A 21,615-nucleotide genomic window follows, 5' to 3' on the forward strand; every position below is an offset into this window, starting at 1 on the left:
ACAGGACCCCTCTGTTTTCTTAGTATGGGCTGTGCCAAACTGCCAATGCTTAGCCATAGAGTATGCTTATGCTCGGTGATAAGACAGGCTCTGCACCACTCATGTCACACCAGGACTTGATATTCTGTTTGGATTGTTTGAAACACCTTCTGTATTAGTACATTGTGTGGGCTACTATTAAAAATCTAAATAAACTAGGAAATTTCCGAAACGCTAAAAACTACTAAGAATGTGCAGTCCTTTGGGGCTCAACTATAAACAAAGTGTACAAAATAAAAAATAGCAATCTTTAAAATGTTTGTGTAAAAGTATAAATGTAATGTAAATGTATGTAAGTGTCTAAAAACTTGCACTTACTGTTTCGTGGAGCAGGAACTTGGCCCTGCAACATGACAGCCCCCCAGCCTCATTGCCCAGGGGGCTGTTATTCCTCCCCACTCTCTGCGGAGGCGGCAGAAGCCACCGACGCAGAGAGAACAGCTCGGCTGCTGAAGAACATCCAGAACATCAGAGCATTTGCCCAGCAGACAAAGGGTTAAATACCTTTTTTTTTTTTTTTTTTTGTATTAAGTAGATATTGATATTCTGAGACAATTTGCTATTAGTTTTCATTATTTATTATTGTGTTTTTTTTAGCTTTTTATTTAGCAGCTTTCCAGTTTGCAATTTCAGCAATCTGGTTGCTAAGGTGCAATTTACCCTAGCAACTATGCACTGATTTAAACTAGAGACTGGAACATGGCTAGGTGAGCATCTGAATATAAAGATGAATAAAACAGTAGCAATAACAATAAATTTGTAGCCATACAGAGCATTTGATTTTTAGATGGGGTAAGTGATGTACCCAGCCCTGTGTGCTATCAGTCTTAGCTGCTGTAGGTGTGTGGCTCTTGTGGGGAAGAGTGGCATACAATATGAATGAATCTGTGTGAATCTTTGTGTAATATAACACAAACAGATAAAAACACTGCTGGGATTTAGGGTTAAATACAAAAAAATACAGCCACCAGGAGGGAGTGTGTGAATGGTAAATTAACCTATTGTCAAGATTACAGTAATTTAACATAATTAGTAATTTTACATAAAGAGCAGAAAGCAGCAGCTCTGTGGTTAAACTTTAGCTGCTACTCCTGCTCTGTAATGTGGCAAAAATACTTAGCTCCTTATGTGAAACCTGACACCCCCACCCCCTCCCTCCTCGGTGCTGATAAACATACCGGTGTCCGTGCTTCCCTGCTGTTTGCTGTTGTTCTTGCTATGGCTGACTCCTAAACTATGATAAAATTCACACATGGAGTCCAGCCCTGACAACTGCAGAGACGTCTGCAGGGCTGATTCTACCCATGATGCATTGCTCTCACGACTTTCAGTAAAGTCGGGCTTCAGTGAGGATCTTGTGGACATTTTCAAAAGTAGTTCTAAACTGGTTTTTAGTGAGATTTGATTGAAATAAGTGTGTTATAAATGAGTTATGTGGTTCTTTTTAATAGTCTTATTACCTTCCTAGTGTTAACACAATGGTGACAGGTTTCCTTTAAAGGCCCACAGTTCATATTTCTATTGAAATATTTTGATGTTGCTGCTTTCCCTTTCTCTGTTTCCTAAGGTGAATTCCAGTTGCTTTCCTTTGAGATCCCAGATGGGAGCAACTTTACGGTGACTGTGGCAGAACAGACCAAAGGAAGAGCTGACATGAGCACCTTCACCCTAGTGTGGGATGGAGTTTACTCAAGACCTATAGCAGATAATGCATCTCCTGCAGAGGTTTGTTGGAGTGATGTGACAGTCTAGGGCAAAGGTTTTCCATTGTTAAGAAATGTGTGGGTGGAAAGGGTGCCTAGAATGAGTACATACAGATTACCCGCACCTGGCTCTAACCTTGCAATATCCTACTGTGGTCAATAGCAGGGGCGCTTCTATAATGAGGCCGCCTGAGAATCTCGCCTCAGGCGGCAAAATGTCGGTTAGTTGAAGGGGCGGCATTTGGACTGCTGTGCTGGCTGGCCTGGCGTGCTGTGAAGTTAGAAAAAATTTAAATGTGCGCTGCGTGTAATGCGCCTGCACCGGCGACTTTCACCTTGTCATGTCAGTTGACAGTTGTTCCATCCCCTCTTCTACTGCTGCTGACGGGCGGCTGCCTCAGTGCCGCCCTTAACTCCTCCTATGATGTGCCTGTGCGGAGTGCGGAGATGGAGTCAGGCCAGTGCGCATGCGTCACGTGACTTTGTTACGTGCTGGCGCTGCGCTCCGCTGCCTGCTCCCTGTCCCTGCTCACGTGACGCCGGTGACGTCACTATCTCCAGGGTCGCTGGCTGGGTCGCTGGCTTTTGGAGTTTCGACTGCAGGCTGCAGCAGTGCCTGGATTTGTTTTTGGACTAGTGCCTGGGGCGGCTGGCTGGCTGTTGCTGCATCTGTCTAGGGCCTGAGTTTGTTCACAAGAAGTACCAGGTACTGTACTGACTGTACTTACAGAAAAGTTAATAACAAATATTTGTAATAAATAATAGTTGTACTACCCCTGTCTGTTCCACTCCCACTGTGTGTGTGTCATAAAAAAGTCAAGGCTTAAGTTAAAAAAAGTATAGAAAAGTTAAAAAATAAAAAAAAATTAGATTTAAAAAAAAAAAAAAAAAGATGTATGTTCCCTGGTTAATACATAAAGACGAAATTCAACGTTTTTGTGGAAATTAAGGGGGAAATTTACTAAAAGGCAAAGTGGCTAACGCTAGTGAAAATTCGCCAGCATAATGTAATTTTTGCACTTTGCCTATTTAACGGGTGCTGGCGTAAATTCGCCAGGTGAAGTTGCGCTCTGAAAAAGTGACGTAACTACGCTAATTTGCAGATTTTACTGAACGTTACCTCTTGAGCCAGACTTGACTTCGCCAGCTCAGACCAGGCGACGTTTAAATTTTTTGGGGGTACCCTCCTTCCCTCCTACATTTCCTAACATGGCACAGGGGCGTGGCACAGGGGCGTGGCACAGGGGCGTGGCACAGGGGGCGCATTGCCATACTTTCGCCTCAGGCAGCAGAAAGGCCAGAATCACCCCTGGTCAATAGTGTCAAAAATCCAAAATGTCAGACAACTTTTCTGCTCACTGATGTCATTTTCTAAACAGAGCAACATCACAAGTCGGCTGATAAAATTCCAGCAGACTGTATCCGGAAATGAACAGCAGGTGGTGCTGTTGATTTCTTATCCAATATAATTAGCCATTTACAAACTGCTCGTTTCTTGAAAACTAGAAAAAAATTAATGTAAACTGCTTAGAATTGCGCTCTGAGAAAATTGAATTTTTTTTTGAAGGTTTACATTTCCTTTAAAAATGAAATAGGACTGTACTGCTGGAAAGAGTTCTGCATATTTAATTTTAAATAAATCTTCCCCCTAAGAAAACCTCTTTTCAGTTCTGTGGTTACCACCTGGTAATCCTATTTCCTCCCACACTCCATAAATATACAGTACAATACAAGCAGGTTAATAGGTTCCTGATTAAATTGACCATAGTGTGTGTGAATGTGATAGGAACCTTAGACTGTGAGGCTGGAACTACACGGTGCACGTCCTTCCAAAGCGATGCGATGAGAGGAAGCACAGGCGTCACGTTGGATGTGCCGAATCTAATGTAAGTAATAAAAATGTCAAATCTACAAAGTGATTGCATCGGAGACACGACTGTCGGATGCGAATGTTCACGTTGCGTCTTCATCCGACAGTTATGTTGTGTCGGATGCAATCAGTTTGTAAATGCAACATTTGTATTACTTGCATTAGATTTGGCGCATCCAACATGAAGCCTGCGCTTCCGCTCATCAAGTTGGATCGGAAGGACACACACCGGGGCCGATTCACAAAGGGTCGAATATCGAGGGTTAATTAACCCTCGATATTCGACTGGGAATTAAAATCCTTCGACTTCGAATATCGCAGTCGAAGGATTTTAGCGCAAATAGTGCGATCGAACGATCTAAGGATTATTCCTTCGATCGAACGATAAAATCCTTCGAATCGAACAATTCGAAGGATTTTAATCCAACGATCGAAGGAATATCCTTCTATCAAAAAAAGTTAGACAAGCCTATGGGGACCTTCCCCATAGGCTAACATTGGGTTGAAGTTTTTTCTTAAAGATACAGTACTTTGACTATCGAATGGTCGAACGATTTTTAGTTCGAATAGTTCGTTTCGAAGTCGTAGTCGAAGTCGAAGGTCGTAGTAGCCCATTCGATGGTCGAAATAGCCCAAAAAACACTTCGCAATTCGAAGTTTTTTTACTTTGAATCCTTCACTCGAAGTTAGTGAATCGGCCCCACTGTGTAGTTCCAGCCTAAACTCCACTAATCCAGGACTGATGTGAATGATGTATGATCTCTGTCAAGCTCTGCAAAATGTGTTAACACTATATAAAAACCTGAAAATTGTTTATTACAGTAAATGATTTTTTATGTTAAATATTTTACTATTCCAGGTGGAGACTGCCATGGAAGAGATGCTGAGTTCCATGTGCCCAGATGTTTATGTGAAGTACACAGAAAATATGGCAGTCAAATTCTTCAAGAATTATGAAAATGATTTCACTCCGGTAACAAGTTACTGTTAATAAAAGAATAAATAATCAGCAATTGATGCATTTCCCACCCACGTTAAGGGGCAGCAGCAACAACATTAGTTTTGGTTATTTATAGATGGATGAAATATGGCTTGGAAAATACACCCAGTGTGCCGTCAGCCTTACACTCCTGCAAGTCACTTTACATCAGATTTATGTAATAACCGTTTCCCAGTTACTCAGTTCAGTAACTAAGTGACCTATAAATGCTACCCACTGACAAGGATTACTGCACCTGGACCAAATTAGGGGCCTATTTAGCATGTGGTGTAAACAGTGGAGTGAAGCATTACCAGTGATGTTGCCTAAAGCAACCAATCAGCAATTCGAGTTCAACAGTTAGAAAGCAAAGGCAAAGATCTGATTGGTTGCTATGAGCAACATTATCAGTTATGCTTCACTTCACTTTTTACACAGCATGATAAATAGACCCCTTAGGATCTTTTACTACATACGGGGGCCATGCCAGTTAAATCTGTGCTGATACTTTAATGACAATTATACAACAGACAAAACATATTTCCAATGCAGAGCTAAAGTTGTACATTTTGAAGGCCAGGGGGCAGATTTACTAAGCTCGAGTGAAGGATTCGAATGAAAAAAAATTAGAATTTCGAAGTCGTTTTTTGGGTACTTCAACCATCGAATGGGTTAAATTCGATCGGATTCGATCGAATCCAATGATTCGAACGATTCAAAGTAAAAATCATATGACTATTCGACCATTTGATAGTCGAAGTACTGTCTCTTTAAAAAATACTTTGACTACATACTTTGCCACTTTAAACCTACCGAGGTTCAATGTTAGCCTACGGGGACCTTTCCCAGCACTTTTCTAAAATTTTTTTGACCGAATAAAAATCCTTCAACCGATCGCTTAAAATTGCTTGAATCGTTTCGAAGGATTTCATCGTTCGAACGAACGATTTTTACTTCGATCGTTCGATTGAAGCATTTGTGCTAAATCCTTTGAATTCGATATTCGAATTCGAAGGATTTAACTTCGAGGGTCGAATTTGAGGGTTTATTAACCCTCGAAATTTGACCCTTGATAATTGTGCCCCCAAGTGTTTAATCACAAGATATTGAGATGACATATTGTCTATTTTTCTGCAGCTAAATTATCTAAGAGGCATTTTGACAAACACTGAAACTCCAGCATTTTGTGGTCGCTTTTCTTTGAAGAATCCAGTCACTGTGTATGATTCAGCAGACCTTAGGCCTGACCAAACAACATATGGCTTTATTTCACTGACCATTCACAGCCAGGTAATTATATTTCTTACAATTTCATACTGTAGGTAATGAAGACAAGTACAGGTATGGGACCCATTACCCGGAAACCCATTATCCAGAATGCTCAGAATTACAGGAAGGCCGTCTCCAATAGACCAAATAATCCACATTTTAAAAAAGTGTTTCCTTTTTCTCTGTAGTAATAAAACAGTAGCTTGTACTTGATCCCAACTAAGATATAATTAATCCTTATTGGAGGCAAAACTAACCTATTGCTTTTTTTCATGTTTACATTATTTTCTAGTAGACTTAAGGCAATGAGATCCAAATTATGGAAAGATCGGTTATCCAGAATGCCCCAGGTCCTGAGCATTCTGGATAACAGGTCCCATACCTGTACATTAAATTGTTACCCAACACAAAACATTGATATCTGATTGGCAACTGGAAGAATGAAGACAACATTTTGGACAAATATTAGTACTAATGATTGTGTTCATTTTGTTATTGTTGTACATTACAGTAAACGATTGTAAATTCCCAGTGTAATATCCTTAATGACTGGCATAATGTAACTTGATTTTTGCTTTGCACCATTTACACTGGGCCTGCAATTACTTGCATAGTTGAAACAAATTATATTTGCTCTATTGTTCCTGTGATTGTTTAGCTTTTGCTTAATTAGAACCTGTTTATTAAAGATTTCACATCAGAAACTGTTTTATAGCAAAGATATGGTCCAACTGTGACTTTACTATTCTCCCCAGATGTGCTTTGCATATAAAGGAGCCCCAGCGAGTCAAATTCACATTGTTTTCCAATACCAAGGAAGTTCAGGCACGGTTACTTTGAGCAACGATTTTCCTTATAAGTTTCCGGCATCAGATAGGTAAGGGCACATTTCTTCCTTTTAAGAGATTAAGCTGTCGTTTATGACCAAGGGGGCAGCACTATATGAGGAAATCACAAAAAATGCAATTATTAAAAATGTGTCTTTATTGTTGTAAACTAATTACAGGCTCAGAACAAAATAAAAACCATTGAAATCTTGTATTTGAGGAAAATACAAACCATTTCTAATTTTCAAGTGCAAAAATTGGTATTTAATTATCAGCGTGTTTATAAAGCTTTAGCAATCTATGCAAATATTTACCATCACTGTGGACATCATTTAGGGGCAGATTCATAAACATGTGAGATTAGAACTCACCACAGAAAAACTCACTCACTTTCCATTAATTCCTATGGGTTTTTAGAATTGTATTTATCAATCAAGTTCACCAATTAATACATTTGCTTTTAAAAACCTCATACTGAGTTTTTCTTTGGTGAGTTCTAAATTCACACTTTGATAAATCTGGCCCTAAACAAAACTGCATTATCTATGCAAATGTTCTGTGTATTTTACCAACTCTACTGATCTCTAAGTACATTTTGTTACTTATGCAACATTCTTATATTGGTTTTTACACATGTCTACACCAGCATTACTTTATGAACATAGAGGGGGGTTATTTACTAAAATCTGAATTTATCTCATATTTTATTTTAAAAAAAAAACATGACCAAACTCCCATGCTGGAATTTGACCTTATTTATTAATACAATAACCTGAATTAATCAGCTTGTGGAAAAACTTGATAAAATTGAGCAAAAACCTGAATCAATCAAATTTTTTGGGCTTTTTTTTCCTGAATCACTCCAATTTTTCAAGGTTTTTCCAGAAAACCCTGAAAAAGTAAGATTTTTGTTCTAAACACTCCGAAGACTCTGATAACTTCAATTTGAGATAGGTTCCTCTCCTATTGATTTATACAGGACCATGACAGGTCTGAGATGGTGGATTCAGGCTTTTGCAGCATCAGGGTATAATAAATCTCCAAAATTTCATTTATTTTTTTCCAGAAGAAAATTGAGTTTTCTAATGAAAAAACTTGAATTTATGAGACTTTACCATTAGGATTTTAATAATAATTAATAAGGGCACAACCTTAAATATGAAGTTGAGTTTTGAAGGCAATGTTTGTAGAAAATAACTATTATTAAAAGCAAATCTATTCAGAGAGGGTCAACTAAGAAGTTGTATAGTCTAAGGGGCTGATTCACTAAGGGTCGAATATCGAGGGTTAATTAACCCTCGATATTCGACTGGGAATCGAAATTGATTTAGCGCAAATAGTGCGATCGTACGATCAAAGAATTATTCCTTCGATCGAACGATTAAATCCTTCGAATCAAACGATTCGAAGGATTTCAATCCAACGATCGAAGGAATATCCTTTGATCAAAAAAAGTTAGCCAAGCCTATGGGGACCTTCCCCATAGGCTAACATTGAGTTCCGTAGCTTTTAGATGGCGAACTAGGGGGACGAAGTTTTTTTTAAAGAGACAGTACTTCGACTATCGGATGGTCGAATAGTCGAACGATTTTTAGTTCGAGTCATTCGATTTGAAGTCATAGTCGAAGGTCGAAGTAGCCCAAAAAAAACGTTGAAATTCAAAGTTTTTTTACTTCGAATCCTTCACTCGAAGTTAGTGAATCGGCCCCCAAGTAACCAAACACATCCAGAAATACGTCAATATTTTAACTTGTGTAGCTTAGGAGAAAGGGAGTTTGGGGAGTGTGTTTTCCAAGAGTTGACTAGAACCAGGAAGCTATGGGAAGATAAACAGAAAGTTAACACAAAGAAAGAGAGATATATACACTGAATTCTCTTAAACTGAAAATAATCTCTTTAGTTTAGTTATATATTTTTTCCATAATTCAAAATAATTTTATTCCGACTCTAACTTTCAGCTGGATATATACGTGTGTTGACTTGCTGAACCTGATAAAATCCACTTACCCTGGCAAAAACTATTATGTGCAAACTATTGGTCTACAAGCGTCTTCGGTCTTCTACATTGATGTGCTATATATTGGACAGGAGGCTACAACCAACAATTTCAATGGTAATTTAGAATTTTATACTTAAATTAATACAATGGATGAGTGCATAAAATAAAAGATCAAGTACCCCCAGTTTCCAACTTCTTACTAACTATTAAAATACTCATTATAGCGCTTGTGTTTATTAAGTGCTAATATTATTAAGGTTATTTTATACACTATAAATTAACTTAATCATAAATTCAATTAATTAGTGTATCAATTCATTGATTTAAAAATCAGTCAAATGGCTATAATTCAACAGTATCCAAACATCCCTCATTGTGCATGATTAATATACAGAGCCTAAAGATATACTATAGTTATTCTTGTTGTTTTTCTTTTAAATTCGATGAATTCTCAAGTGTGATTGTAAGTGCTAAAAAATGAATTTGTTGACCTGTAATTATTAGTGAAGTGCTAGTGCAGTGTTAAGATAGTAAATGTGAATCAATTGTGCTCTGAAATTCATAAAGTAAGTAGGGAAAAGGAATTCATTAGAAGGTGGTGTATAAAATGTATATGTGTATGTATAAGGGTAGGACTCCATGGGTGATCTGTCACGCTGCAACAAAACGCCGGCCGCAAATCGCATGCGATGGAAAAAAGGTAAGAAGGTAAGTGAATGCTTTGTCCGATGGTGTTGCAGCGTTGATCCGATGCGACACGACTGTCGAATGCAGATGCAACCTGCAGCGTCTGCATCCGACAGTCGTGCCACGTCGGATCAATGCTGCGACTTCATCCGACATTTCCATTACTTACCTTATTTCCATTGCATGCTATTTGCTGCCGGTGTTTTGTTGCATCGCATTGGATCACGAGCAAATCGCCCGCGGAGTCCTACCCTAAAACATATCTGTGATTCAACAATACCCCTCAACATTTCTTACGGGAAAGCTCCACACAGTGATGCCCACACCCCCCACATCTTCTCCATATCCTGAAAACTTTAACCCTATTTGGGATCCACCAATCAGAGCTGTCCTGCTTAAAAGGGATACTTGGGAGGTACATTAATGATTGTAGTTTTTGCTCATGTGGAAACATATTTTTCCTGTTAGGTGAAGCTGTAAGAAGAGAACCTGCATTAGCTAACAGAGGAATAATGATTTCGGATGTTGCTGTGGCTCCTCGGATAAATGGCTCACTTAACAACCAGTATAGTGTAACCATAACACCTGTGAATTGTGGCTATAATATTCCACTATTATCTGTTGGTTTCGCAATGGTAAATATATTGATTATTGTATGTCAATAACTGATATCTGAACCCTAAAATATGTAAATATCCAGCCCTCAGAGTATTGTAGTAGGTGAACACATTTTACTCTGTAAAGCACAGCAATACCAAAAGTGAAGCTCAACTATGACTAATGGCAGATAGTGATGGGCGAATTTAGTCACCAGGCGCGAATTTGCGGCAAATTCCAGCGATTCGCCGCCAGCGAATAAATTCACAAAACCACTGCGAAAATGGGCACCGTTTCATTTCATTTTTTGTTGTTTTGCGAATTTTGCTGGAAATTCGCAAATTTTTTGGCGAAATGCCCCAAATTCGCCCATCACTAATGCCAAACTGTCTTCACTGTAAGGTAGATGCAGGTAACATCCCAAATAACAATGGAAAGTGAAAGTATAGCAGATGTTTTACAACTGTACCTGCTCCAGAGCAAAACTAGAGGGCAAATTTATTGATAAAATTCGAGATCCTATTTTATTCAGTGAAGAACATTTCAGGGAAAAACAATAATCCTGAATGTTTTCAAGTTCACGGTTTTCTTCAAATGTTTGAGATTTATGAAAATATCTTCTAAGCAACTTTTTCAATTGACCTTCATTATTTATTTTTTTATCGTTTTTGAATTATTTGCCACCTTCTTCAGACTCTTTCCAGCTTTCAAATGGGGGTCACTGATCCCATTCTAAAACAAATGTATTGTTATTGCTACTTTTATTACTAATTTTGCATTGCATGGTTGCTAGGGTCATTTGGACCCTGAGAATTGCAAACTGGAGAACTGCCAAATAAAAAGCTAAATACTGTAACGCAAAAAACCACGAATAATTAGTGATGGGCGAATTTATCCTCCAGGCGCGAATTTTTGGCCATTTTGCGAATTTCGCGCGAAATTCACGAATTTTTCGGCGAAGCGAAACGGCGCAAATTCGCCCATCACTACAAATTAAAAAAAAATGAAAACCAATAGCAGATTGTCTCAGAAAATGACTCTCTACCTCATACTAGATGTTTATTTAAAGGTAAACAAGCATGTTTATTAAAGGTACAGTAATGAAAAGCCAAAATGGCTACTCACAAGTATCCAGTCAAGTACAACATATAAAGAGTGACAGCTTATAGCACTTGACTTTCACTTGACTGGATACTATGTGAGTTTCTTTTTATTACTTTACCTTTAATAAACTTGCTTCACTATATTTGGCTCTATATATCTTATACAGCATGTGACAGTATAGGTGAGCATCTGAACAATGTGACAGTATAGGGAGCATCTGAACAATCCTATGAGTTTGGGTAAGAGGATCTACACAAAGGGGCAGATTTATCGAAATGCATACCTCCCAACTGTCCCGTTTTTAGAGAGACAGTCCCTCTTTTACAGCTAAACCCGCAGTCCCTCATTTGTACTGGAAAGTCCCGTTTTGCTCTGCACTGAACAGCCAGAAAAAGAAACAATGTTTCTAACTTAATTAGCTTTTGGCACAGAGCCCAGAACAGCCACAGCAGAAGATAATAAACATTTATAACAATTCAAATGTATCTAGATAAGAAAATAAGTAATTGTAACAATATAAGGTAACAGGTCCCTTGGGAAAAGTTAGACTCACAGCTTAAAGGGCAATTCACCTTCATTAGAAAAAAGATGCGTGGCCACAAAAATGGGCGTGGTCAAAAAATTTGGCACGCTACATGCGACAACTTTTTTTTCCCCTCTTTCTATTTCCAAAATGTTGGGAGGTATGGAAATGTGAGTTTAGATTTTAATAAATAAATACTCACCCATGTTCTAGTAATTTCTATTGAAATTTTAGAAATTAATTTATCAAATGGTGAGTAGTGATGGGCGAATTTTCGTTTTTAGATGCTGGCAAATTTTCGTGGCAGTTTCGTGAATTTATTCGCCAGCGGCAAATCGTGGGAATTTGCAGTGAATTCGCGCCTGGAGAATAAATTTGCCCATCACTAATGGTGAGTTCTAACTTATACCCGTTGATAAATACAAATCCAAACAAATTCCAAAGGAATGCATAGAACATGGCTGAGTTTTTATTTATTAAGCTCTTAACGCACATTGTGATAAATCTGCCCTTATCATCTCATATCATCGCTTTGTGATTGGTTAAAATTTGGTGAGTAGGCTGGCTCACTGAACTGGTTGATACAGGAAGGTCACCATCAATCTTTTTACTTAATTTGTGTTTTCCATAAAAAAAAAAAATACAGTCCTCTGGTTTCATCGCTTTTTTATCATTATTGATTATTTTGCATTGGTCACTCAGATTCAAGATATTTCCAGCTTTGGGGTATATAATAAATCTAGAAAAAATTGATTTTTTTTGTAAACCAAAAATTTGAGTTTTGACTGAAAAATACCCTCAAAAACTCAATTTTTTTTGTGGAAAAAAACTCAAACTTCGATAAATAACTCTCATAAGTTGGCTTTTTCCCATATGTAATAAACCTTAAAAAATAAGCAAAAATATGAGCTGAAAATGACTAACGTTCAAAGGCAATATTTATTATGGTGTAGGCAGGGATTTGTTTATACAACAGTGTACAGTAGAACAGTACAATACAAATCTAACATTCTAAAATAATTTAAAAAAAAAACAAAAATGAAAAATAAAAAAGCATTTATCAAGATGCTAAAGATCAGTGATTAGAATAAAATTATAGAGTACAATAGGGTAAAATCAGACTTAATGACTGAATACAGTAAAAATGGGTCATTTTTTATCAAATAGTATTTTTAAAGAGAGAAAAAATACACTTTTATTAAGAGTCAATGTAAATGCAATAGCAAATGTTGTTAAACAAGTGTAGGTTTTCTGATTTTATATATAGTGCCCTGAAAACAAAGCTGGTGATAACATTTTGATGTAAAACTGTTATTCTCTTGTTTTATATTTATATTCTGACATGAATAGAGTTAAAGTTTCTCTCCTACTTGCAGAACATTGAAAACAGCTCAGACAACACAGCGACCTACAGAGGGGAATTGTGGCCCAACGATACTGTGATTAATATTAACAGAACACAGGCGGCTTCTCCTCCAATCGGGGGCACATTCAGTATAGAGGCTTACGGGAAACAGATTCAAGGTACGTGTTTTTGTTGCTTTCAATAAACCAAAATACTTTTTGGTTTGTTTGCTTCCAGTTATGGAAACGCAGGCAACTGGCCCCAGTTTCACCAAATGCACTGGAGTCAATGGGAAAGCACCTGTGTTTTTTGTTCCTAGTGAAACAAAATACATAGTGAAATTCTAATGACAGCATTTTTTCTGCATTTTTTTCTGGAGAAAAAAATGCTGTTTAGTTCATAGTGATAAAAATTCAGTGTAAAAATTCTAGCGTAGATTTGTGGAAAATTTCACTGCAATTTTTTTCACAAATCCCCAGTCATAACTAGCAAAGTTGCACTCATAGCTGCCCTATGAAGATCCAAGTAAAAAAGACTGCTAGAGCAGTAGGGGTGGGGTTATGGCAGATGAAGTAGGACCATAATAGGGATGCACTAAATTTTGGATTCAGTTTGGAATTCGGCCTAATCTTAGCATGTTTTTAGCTGGATTCGGCAGAATCCAAGAGCCTTGGCGAATAGCAATGGGCAAATTTCTCCAAAATTCTGAAAAATCGTGAAATCGGAAAGTTCCCGAAAAAAACGTGAAATTAGGACGTTTCCACACAAAAAATTGTGAAATTTGAAGGATTTCACTCAAAAATCGTGAAACTTGAAGGTTTTCATGAAAAAATTGTGAAAATCAAACGTTTCACTCAAAAATCGTGAAATTTGAAGGTTTTCACAAAAAAATCATGAGATTTTAAGGATTTTCAAAAAAATCTGACATTTTCATGAAAAATTTGTGAAAATCGGAGATTGACGCCGGTGAAAATTTGCCGGCGTCAATTTCCGATTTACACGATTTTTTCATGAAAATGTCCGATTTTTTTGAAAATCCTTAAAATTTCACGATTTTTTTGTGAAAACCTTCAAATTTCACGATTTTTGAGTGAAACGTTTGATCTTCACTATTTTTTGTGGCAAAATGTGGAAATTCGCCGCAAATTTGTGCCAGGCGAATTTATTCGCCCATCACTATTGGCAAACTGAATCTTAACCACATATAACAGTATAAAATTTGCTGTGTGTGCATCAGCTTTTTATGGCTGTGCACCAATAATTTTTGTTGCGCCGAAGGTTCAGATTTGGTTCGTTGTTCGCCGAATCCATTCCCAAAGATTCGCCTAAATCCTTGACTTTACTATAAGAACCAGTGTGGGTTCCAGTTAGTCAAATAGACAATTAACCACAAAGTAATAATTTTGTATTATTTTTCTATTGTGTTCCAGGTCTTGCAGTCAACATATCCAGTACAGACTTGCAATATGCCCTGCAGACCATATCTGAACTGGGACGAGTTTCTGTAACATCCGGAAATGGCAGCTGTTCTGGATATTCCTGGAAGATCAAATATTTAACATCCACTGGCTCTCAGCCTCTGTTACAGGTACACATTGGGTATGGGTGCAGGTATGGAACCTGTTATATAGAATACTTGGGACTTAGAGTTTTCTGGATAAGGGGTCTAGTAAAAATCATTTAAACATTAAATAAACCCAACAGAATTGTTTTGCCTCCAATAAAGATTAATTATATCTTTGTAACGATCAAGCACAAGGCACTGTTTTATTATTACAGAGATAAAGATAATCATTTCTAAAAATTTTAATTATTTGATTAAAATGGAGTCTATGGGAGATGTCCTCCTGTAACTTGAAACTTTCCGGATAACGGGTTTGCAGATCCCATACTTGTGCTTGTATTGATTTACAGAGAAGAATTAATTCAAAATTAATAAGTGTTTGGTGAAATAAAACCTGATGGTATTGTGTACAGAATATAGCTTTTAATTCGTTTTATATTCAAAGTTAATGATATAAATTCTTGTCTACAGATAAATGATTCCTTAGTGACTGGCATAAACGCTACAATTACTGCAAAAAAATTAACCAGTGGAGGTCTGTTCCGTCAGCGATTGTTGGGTGACTTCTTAAGGACCCCCAACGAGGTCCCACAGGTAACAAATTCTACTAACTCTGCATTAATGTATAGCTTCTATTTCCATAGTTTCCTGATACGTATCATAGGCATAGAAGTTTCATTTCAAGTATTTATTGTAGCCTCTTCTCCTGCCCAAATGATATCAAGTATGAAAACAATGTATTTAAACTGTAAAAATAAAATAAAATGCGACGTGAAAGGTTGTGATTTTAAATACAGGGGTCATTAACTGTTTGGGCAGCACACAAAGTGCCAAAAACAGGCACAATCCGCCATGCTTATCGTAGACCCTAAATTTCTCAAAATTGTCACTGTTCCCCCAATGAATACAGCACAGTCTGTGTTCAGCAGCTCTTTATTCATAAAGGGGTGGGTGGATGTTTTGTGGTCTAGGTTTCTCAGATCACACCGGAGCACAGTTCTAACAAAGGTCCGTCATCTTTCTAGGTTGAGGTTTATATAAATGGCATCCCATCAAAATGTTCTGGAAACTGTGGCTATACCTGGATGGGAGCTCAAACGCCAGTAATCAGTGGCTTAAATACCACTACATGTAAGTTTTAAGAGAATGTTAAGTTGTTTTAATGTTAAGAGAATGTTTAGAGAATACACATATTCTAGGCTGTACCAGATTATTATATATATAGGTCTGCCATTACCAGATGCTTCTTGGAGTTTGAAAAATTAGCTCTGCTACATAGCTAACTATAGCTTTAATAGTTTTGGACTACTGACACTGACAGTACTATAATAATTCTGATTTTCTACAGATGATAATGCAGCATCGCAGGTGTTGTTAATAAGTGGAGCTGGATTCTCTAAAGGGACAAGAAATGACACAAGCTATGTGAACATTGGGGATGCGCCCTGTACAATTATCAGTATCTCCGGTAAGTAAATTTCATTGGTTGTTTGCACAACATTGACATTTTCATGTGTCACATATAATGGTTTCACTGGGAGGGATAAGGTCTGTCTATCAATCCATCTATCCTTGCATCTACCCATGATCTACTACTCATCGGTTCTATCATTTACTGTTACGAGATTTCCCTCTCATATTTCCATTGTCCTACTCTCAAAAGTATTTATGATTTAAAGCACCACATAATATGTAGATAGTTATGAGTGCTTATGTATATTCTTCCTAGTTTTTAGCCCTCTTCTGTAATGAGGAGAAACAATTCAGCTACAGCCCGCACATAATGACCTAAGGCTAGTGGCACACATTATGTTTCTGCCACCACTGCCCTCCGGCAAATAACAACAGCAGCCAAAATGCCCTTCTTTGCCTACAGAAAGACCTGTTATCTTCATGAAAGATTCTCAACCTAGAATACCAGTTCTTTTTCCCTAAATACTAATATTAATCATATCTTGCATGCAGATACTACAAGTACTTGTGTAAATTATTAAGCTCTTATATCATTTCTTACAATGCTTAAGTTGTATGTATTTTGTGTATGGCAACTGATAAACAACAGTTAAAGAGATACTCCATAACTATTCATGGAAATGTATTTGTTACTATTTAACTTTTTTTTCTCAAAAAGCAACGGAAATCCAGTGCCTGATCCAAACAACCAGTGCTGGTACATTCCCCATCAAGGTTTACGTTGGTGGTTCTGGGTTTGCCTTATCCACTGGATGGAACATGACATTTACTGTACAGTCCACCATCTCTGCAGTTTCACCATCTTCAGGAAGCCTTGAAGGTAAGAATACAGATCATAAGATGTAATTGCCCTCTAGGATTAATATGCACAATTTCCTTTATTGTAAAATGCCAGATTGGATAAATGAGGTCACTACACAACTTCTGAGCTTGAGTGGAACTCTACAGAATTCCCAAATCAAGATAACTAGAAATGCATCAAATCCAATATATTTGGTGTAAAACCCTATCTACAGAAAATAAATTGTCTGAATACCAAACTAATCCAAACCTTCTACATATTGATATTTTAGAAACAGTATGAATGTATCATCTATTAACAAACAATTGCCCCTTGTAGATGCATGGAGCTTTAAAGAACAAGGCTTCTGATTTGGTTGACCTGAAGACTAAGGATTAAGCCAAATCCTGGACTTGCGTGCTCCTGCTATCTGTTTGTTATAGGTTCCTAGAACTGGAGCACCTATTAAATTGCACTTCAGTTATGCAGATACATTACAACTGAATTGTTTATGGTCGTGGGTTATTTATTGTGTTTACAACACACATGAGATGAAAATAAAGCATGAACAAATATATGCAATATTTATAAATATTTTGAAGGATATTATTTGCTAAATTGCCTTAACCTATTTTGTTTTTATTTAGGGGGAACACTTGTAACATTAACTGGAACCGGATTTAGTGAAGGATCAAATGTTCAATTTGGAAGCAGCAAGTGTGATGTTGTTTTTGCAAGTCTAACGAAAATTCAGTGTTGGAATAAAGCGGTAAGTTCACATCTACTATACTGAGATTTAAGATGTTTCTCTATGCCTAATGTAATTGACACACATTTACTAAATGCAATGGCCCCTCCAGACCTTTACCAGCTTATTAGCCTATCAAAATGGCCCATCAAATCAAAAACTTGGCATATAAGTCCAAGGGTTGCCAGAACTCTCGATAAAGTTGCTTGAATTTGCCTGGGTGCAGTGCCAATGAATTATCCATAGCTACTACAAGAAGGTCCAAACTCTCAGGACTTATAAAAATCATAGTATTTATTGTAAATGACTAACGTTTCGGCTAGGTCCCTAGCCTTTCTCAAGGCTAGGGACCCAATATATATATTGGGTAGGTTATTAAATCAAGGACTGTATCTACTCCTTTATACAGTCTTCTTTCCAAATTGGCCCACCCCATTATCAGCTGAGAGTTTTTAGCCAATAACAGCAAAGAAATGTATATGGGTCAAATGATTGAAAGGAAACAACACCATAATCATTTTGAAATAGGTTCTTTTTTTTTTTTAAATGGACACATTAAAAACAGCATCAAACGTATAAAAATGAAAAATGGATAGTATCCATGTCACATTTTTAACAAAATGGCACAGAAAATGTTTTGTGCACAACATTTTGCCTCAAAAATAGTTCTTTGGGCATGAAACTCTGATGCATTGTTCCACTGGAGACTCTAAGCTTTCTCTGCATGGTAAAGTTAATAGGCATTTTAATTCATCCCTTTAGCAACCAGAAGGATCTGTCAATGTGGTTGTTTTTACAAATGGATATTCTGCAACGTTACCAAGATCATTCAACTACAGCTCCTCCTTCACACCAGAGATAACAGCAATTAACTCCAACACCAGCAGCGTTTTGGGTAAGGCATCAGAACAATTTTGTCATTTCAATATTTACAAATTCTGTATTAAACTATGACTATGAAATCTAACATTTGGGAGCAGATTTATCAAAGGTTGAGGTGAATTTTCAAAATTCAAATTTCCAGCAAAATTCGATTAAAATTTGGTAAAAATTAAAAAATTTGAATATTGAAATTTATGTCTCTTTAAAAATTCGACTTCAACCATTCGCCATCTAAAACCTGTCAAATTAATGTTTTAGCCTATGGGGGACCTCTTAGAACATATTTGGAGTCAATTGGTGGACTTTGAAAATTCCAAGGTTTTTGTGGGAAAAACTTTGAATCGAATTCGATTGAAAACGATATTCCTTCAATTTGTACGATTCAAATTCGGCTGAACACTGACCTATTCAAATGAAAACGGACCTATTCGACCAAAAAAAAACTACGACTTCATTTCAGTTGGTCTTTTTGAATTTGAATTTTGACGTTTTTTCAATTCGAAATTCGACCCTTGATAAAAATGCCCCTTACAGTATCATTAAATTAATATTTTGAGAATAATTTCAAAAGACAGGGCTGTAGCCCTAAACATGAGAGTCAATGACAGGAATCCTATGATTTGTAAGTCACCAACAACTGAAAGAATGTAAGTTGGTCATCTCTGTTTTAAATGTTTATTCTTGAAGCTCTAAATGATTCTATAACATAGTCAGGTGCCAACCAATTTACATGAGTGTGAACTAATGACTTCCCAAGTGTTGATAAGAGGATTGCCCTCCTGTCTACTAAGCCTCTGATTTATTAGTCTTGGTGGAACATTTTTCCCAGATTTAAGCCTTTTTATGTCTAGATGAGTATTTTAGTTCTGTATTTTATTCCTTTGGTTTTCTGGTTTATCTAATTTGTTTGTGTTTTCTAGGAAAAAAAATTAATTTATTCTCAGTGGAAAGTTTCATGACATTATAATTTTAATTGTCTCTCAGCTGTTCATCAGAATGGAAGCCAGACATGAAATTATTTTTTTTAAACATATCTGTCTTTGAATTAAACAAAGTAACTGGAATTATAATGTTCTTTGTTCTCCTTTGTTAAATTCATGCTGATTCATGTTTTTCGGTAGGTGGTGCAGTTCTGAACATCTCTGGAAACCGTTTTGGTAGCCAGTCACCCAACAGCGCAGTTCTTATTGGAAATGCAATATGCCAAATACTTCAGTGGAACCCATCAACTATTACATGCACACTGCCCTCTAACCCTCCGGGGCAGTACAGTGTTTTGGTGCTTGTGGATAATTTGGGATTTGCATCAGACAGGTAACCATGCGGCAAGATAGATAGATAGATAGATAGATAGATAGATAGATAGATAGATAGATAGATAGATAGATAGATACGATAGATAGATAGATCGTAAATAAGTAATTCTACACATTATGTTCTGAAAACTGTTTTTCTTTTCATTTCATTTTTTGCCATTGTTTAAATTTATTTTAGCTCACCGGACCAATCCTCCATTACTTATGTCCTAGAAGTTAACGGTATCCATCCAAAGTTTGGCTCTCTCTATGGAGGAACTCAGATTACAGTGACAGGTTCTGGATTTAGCAGTAATCAGACAAATAATGTTGTGCAAATAGGTATGTGTTCATATTTCATCTATAAACATGTAAATGCTGTGGGTTCCGGTACCCTGTATTAATTACAAGGCAACATTCCTATTCATTATAAATCAAGATCTCGTTTGGAAAACAATTCAACAGCTGAAAAGCTTCTACCTGTATATAAAAAGATGGGATACACCATTTGTATCCTATAAGAACTTTCTGGCATTTTATGATGAGGCTTCAAAGGCTTTCTCATCATTGTTTTAAGACTCACCTTCTTAAATGTATGGACTTGTGCTTAAAAACAATCATTGTGAATTTAACTATGATCAAATTATCAATCCATGTCTATCTTTCCTCTTCTTTTAAGTTTTCAAGTTCTGGCAAAGACTTGCTCCTTAAAAAGTTCAGTCCACATGAAGTAATGTTCACTGCTCATCATATTTTTGTTATCAGTTATATACTCCTTTGCTACAAAGTACTATGCTAGTACAGGTATAGGAACCTGATATCCAGAAAGCTCCAGATTACAGAATAGCTGTCTCTCATAGACTCCATTTTATCCAAATAATCCAAATTTTTAAAAATGATTTCCTTTTTAATCCTTATTGGAAGCAAAACCAGCCTATTGGGTTTATTTAATGTTTAAATGAATTTCTAGTAGACATAAGGCATGAAGACCCAAATTACGGAAAGATCTGTTATCCGGAAAACCCCAGGTCCCGAGCATTCTGGATAACAGGTCCCATACCTGTATTTCTAGTTCTCCATTATTTTAGAGTCTCTTTTATGGGTCAGCAAAATATTATGGTGCACATTTTTAAGATGCTAAAATTGAATAGCTATAGAAGCTATTAGGGTCCCTCTATAACCAAGATATTTGTTATAACAAAATTCACAAATTCCAATTTTTTCATATTAAATTGTTCCATGATGCAACATCTTTTTAAAGAGAAAATGTTTACAGGATGATTACGTTTACTATACATACATTTTATATTATAATGATTTGTTGAATGCAGGAGCTGTTCCATGCAAAATCACCTCCAGTTCAGAAAAGGAATTATTATGTACTATTCAAAGTCCAGGCAAAGTATTTACTGTGACAAACAATGGAAAAGACCCAGGTGAGTAGACCAGGAAATCTTCATTTTCATTGCTATTGATCTTGAGGAAGTCTCATGCAAATTCAAATTTTCAAATTTATTTTTGCTCCAATCCTCACAAATTCAAATTTTTAATCACCAACGAATTTGAATTTGAATGTGAGATGTATCACACCTTGACCCTGGAAACATTTCTAATTGGAATATTTGCCACCTTAAAGGAGAAATCAACCTGTGGGGAAAAAACCCTACCCCCCACCCCAGGTAGACCTCCCTCCGTCCTCCCCTTACCCCTCGGCACAGATTCTTTCAGCGAAGTTCCACGCGTCCATCTTCTGCATCCTCGGTAAGCTGACTGGGAGATCAGCAATTGTTGTGTAATTCTGCGCATGTGCAGTTGCGCAAACCAGCAAACTGCTCTATCCGCGTATGCACAGAAATACCGATCTCACAGTCAGCTTACAGAGGACGCATGGAACTTCACTGGAAGAATCTGCGCCGAGGTAGGTAAGGAG

At 36.9% G+C, this 21,615-nt stretch overlaps 1 protein-coding gene across 1 annotated transcript in view; it reads left to right on the plus strand.

Annotated features, from left to right (window-relative positions):
- The window catches only part of LOC108718598 (fibrocystin-L), an 85,487-nt gene that overhangs the window by 18,504 nt on the left and 45,368 nt on the right, over positions 1-21,615 (plus strand). The window contains exons 18-34 of the mRNA XM_041565671.1: positions 1,607-1,764; positions 4,472-4,585; positions 5,729-5,881; positions 6,616-6,737; positions 8,646-8,800; positions 9,842-10,008; positions 12,974-13,121; positions 14,373-14,530; positions 14,978-15,100; positions 15,532-15,637; positions 15,855-15,974; positions 16,638-16,799; positions 17,408-17,529; positions 18,271-18,403; positions 19,512-19,704; positions 19,885-20,027; positions 21,017-21,121. Coding sequence (XP_041421605.1) covers positions 1,607-1,764; positions 4,472-4,585; positions 5,729-5,881; positions 6,616-6,737; positions 8,646-8,800; positions 9,842-10,008; positions 12,974-13,121; positions 14,373-14,530; positions 14,978-15,100; positions 15,532-15,637; positions 15,855-15,974; positions 16,638-16,799; positions 17,408-17,529; positions 18,271-18,403; positions 19,512-19,704; positions 19,885-20,027; positions 21,017-21,121 — 2,382 coding nt within the window. The remainder of the gene's footprint in view (positions 1-1,606; positions 1,765-4,471; positions 4,586-5,728; positions 5,882-6,615; positions 6,738-8,645; positions 8,801-9,841; positions 10,009-12,973; positions 13,122-14,372; positions 14,531-14,977; positions 15,101-15,531; positions 15,638-15,854; positions 15,975-16,637; positions 16,800-17,407; positions 17,530-18,270; positions 18,404-19,511; positions 19,705-19,884; positions 20,028-21,016; positions 21,122-21,615) is intronic.

Source organism: Xenopus laevis, chromosome 6L (genome assembly GCF_017654675.1).
Source record: "Xenopus laevis strain J_2021 chromosome 6L, Xenopus_laevis_v10.1, whole genome shotgun sequence".
NCBI lineage: Eukaryota > Metazoa > Chordata > Amphibia > Anura > Pipidae > Xenopus > Xenopus laevis.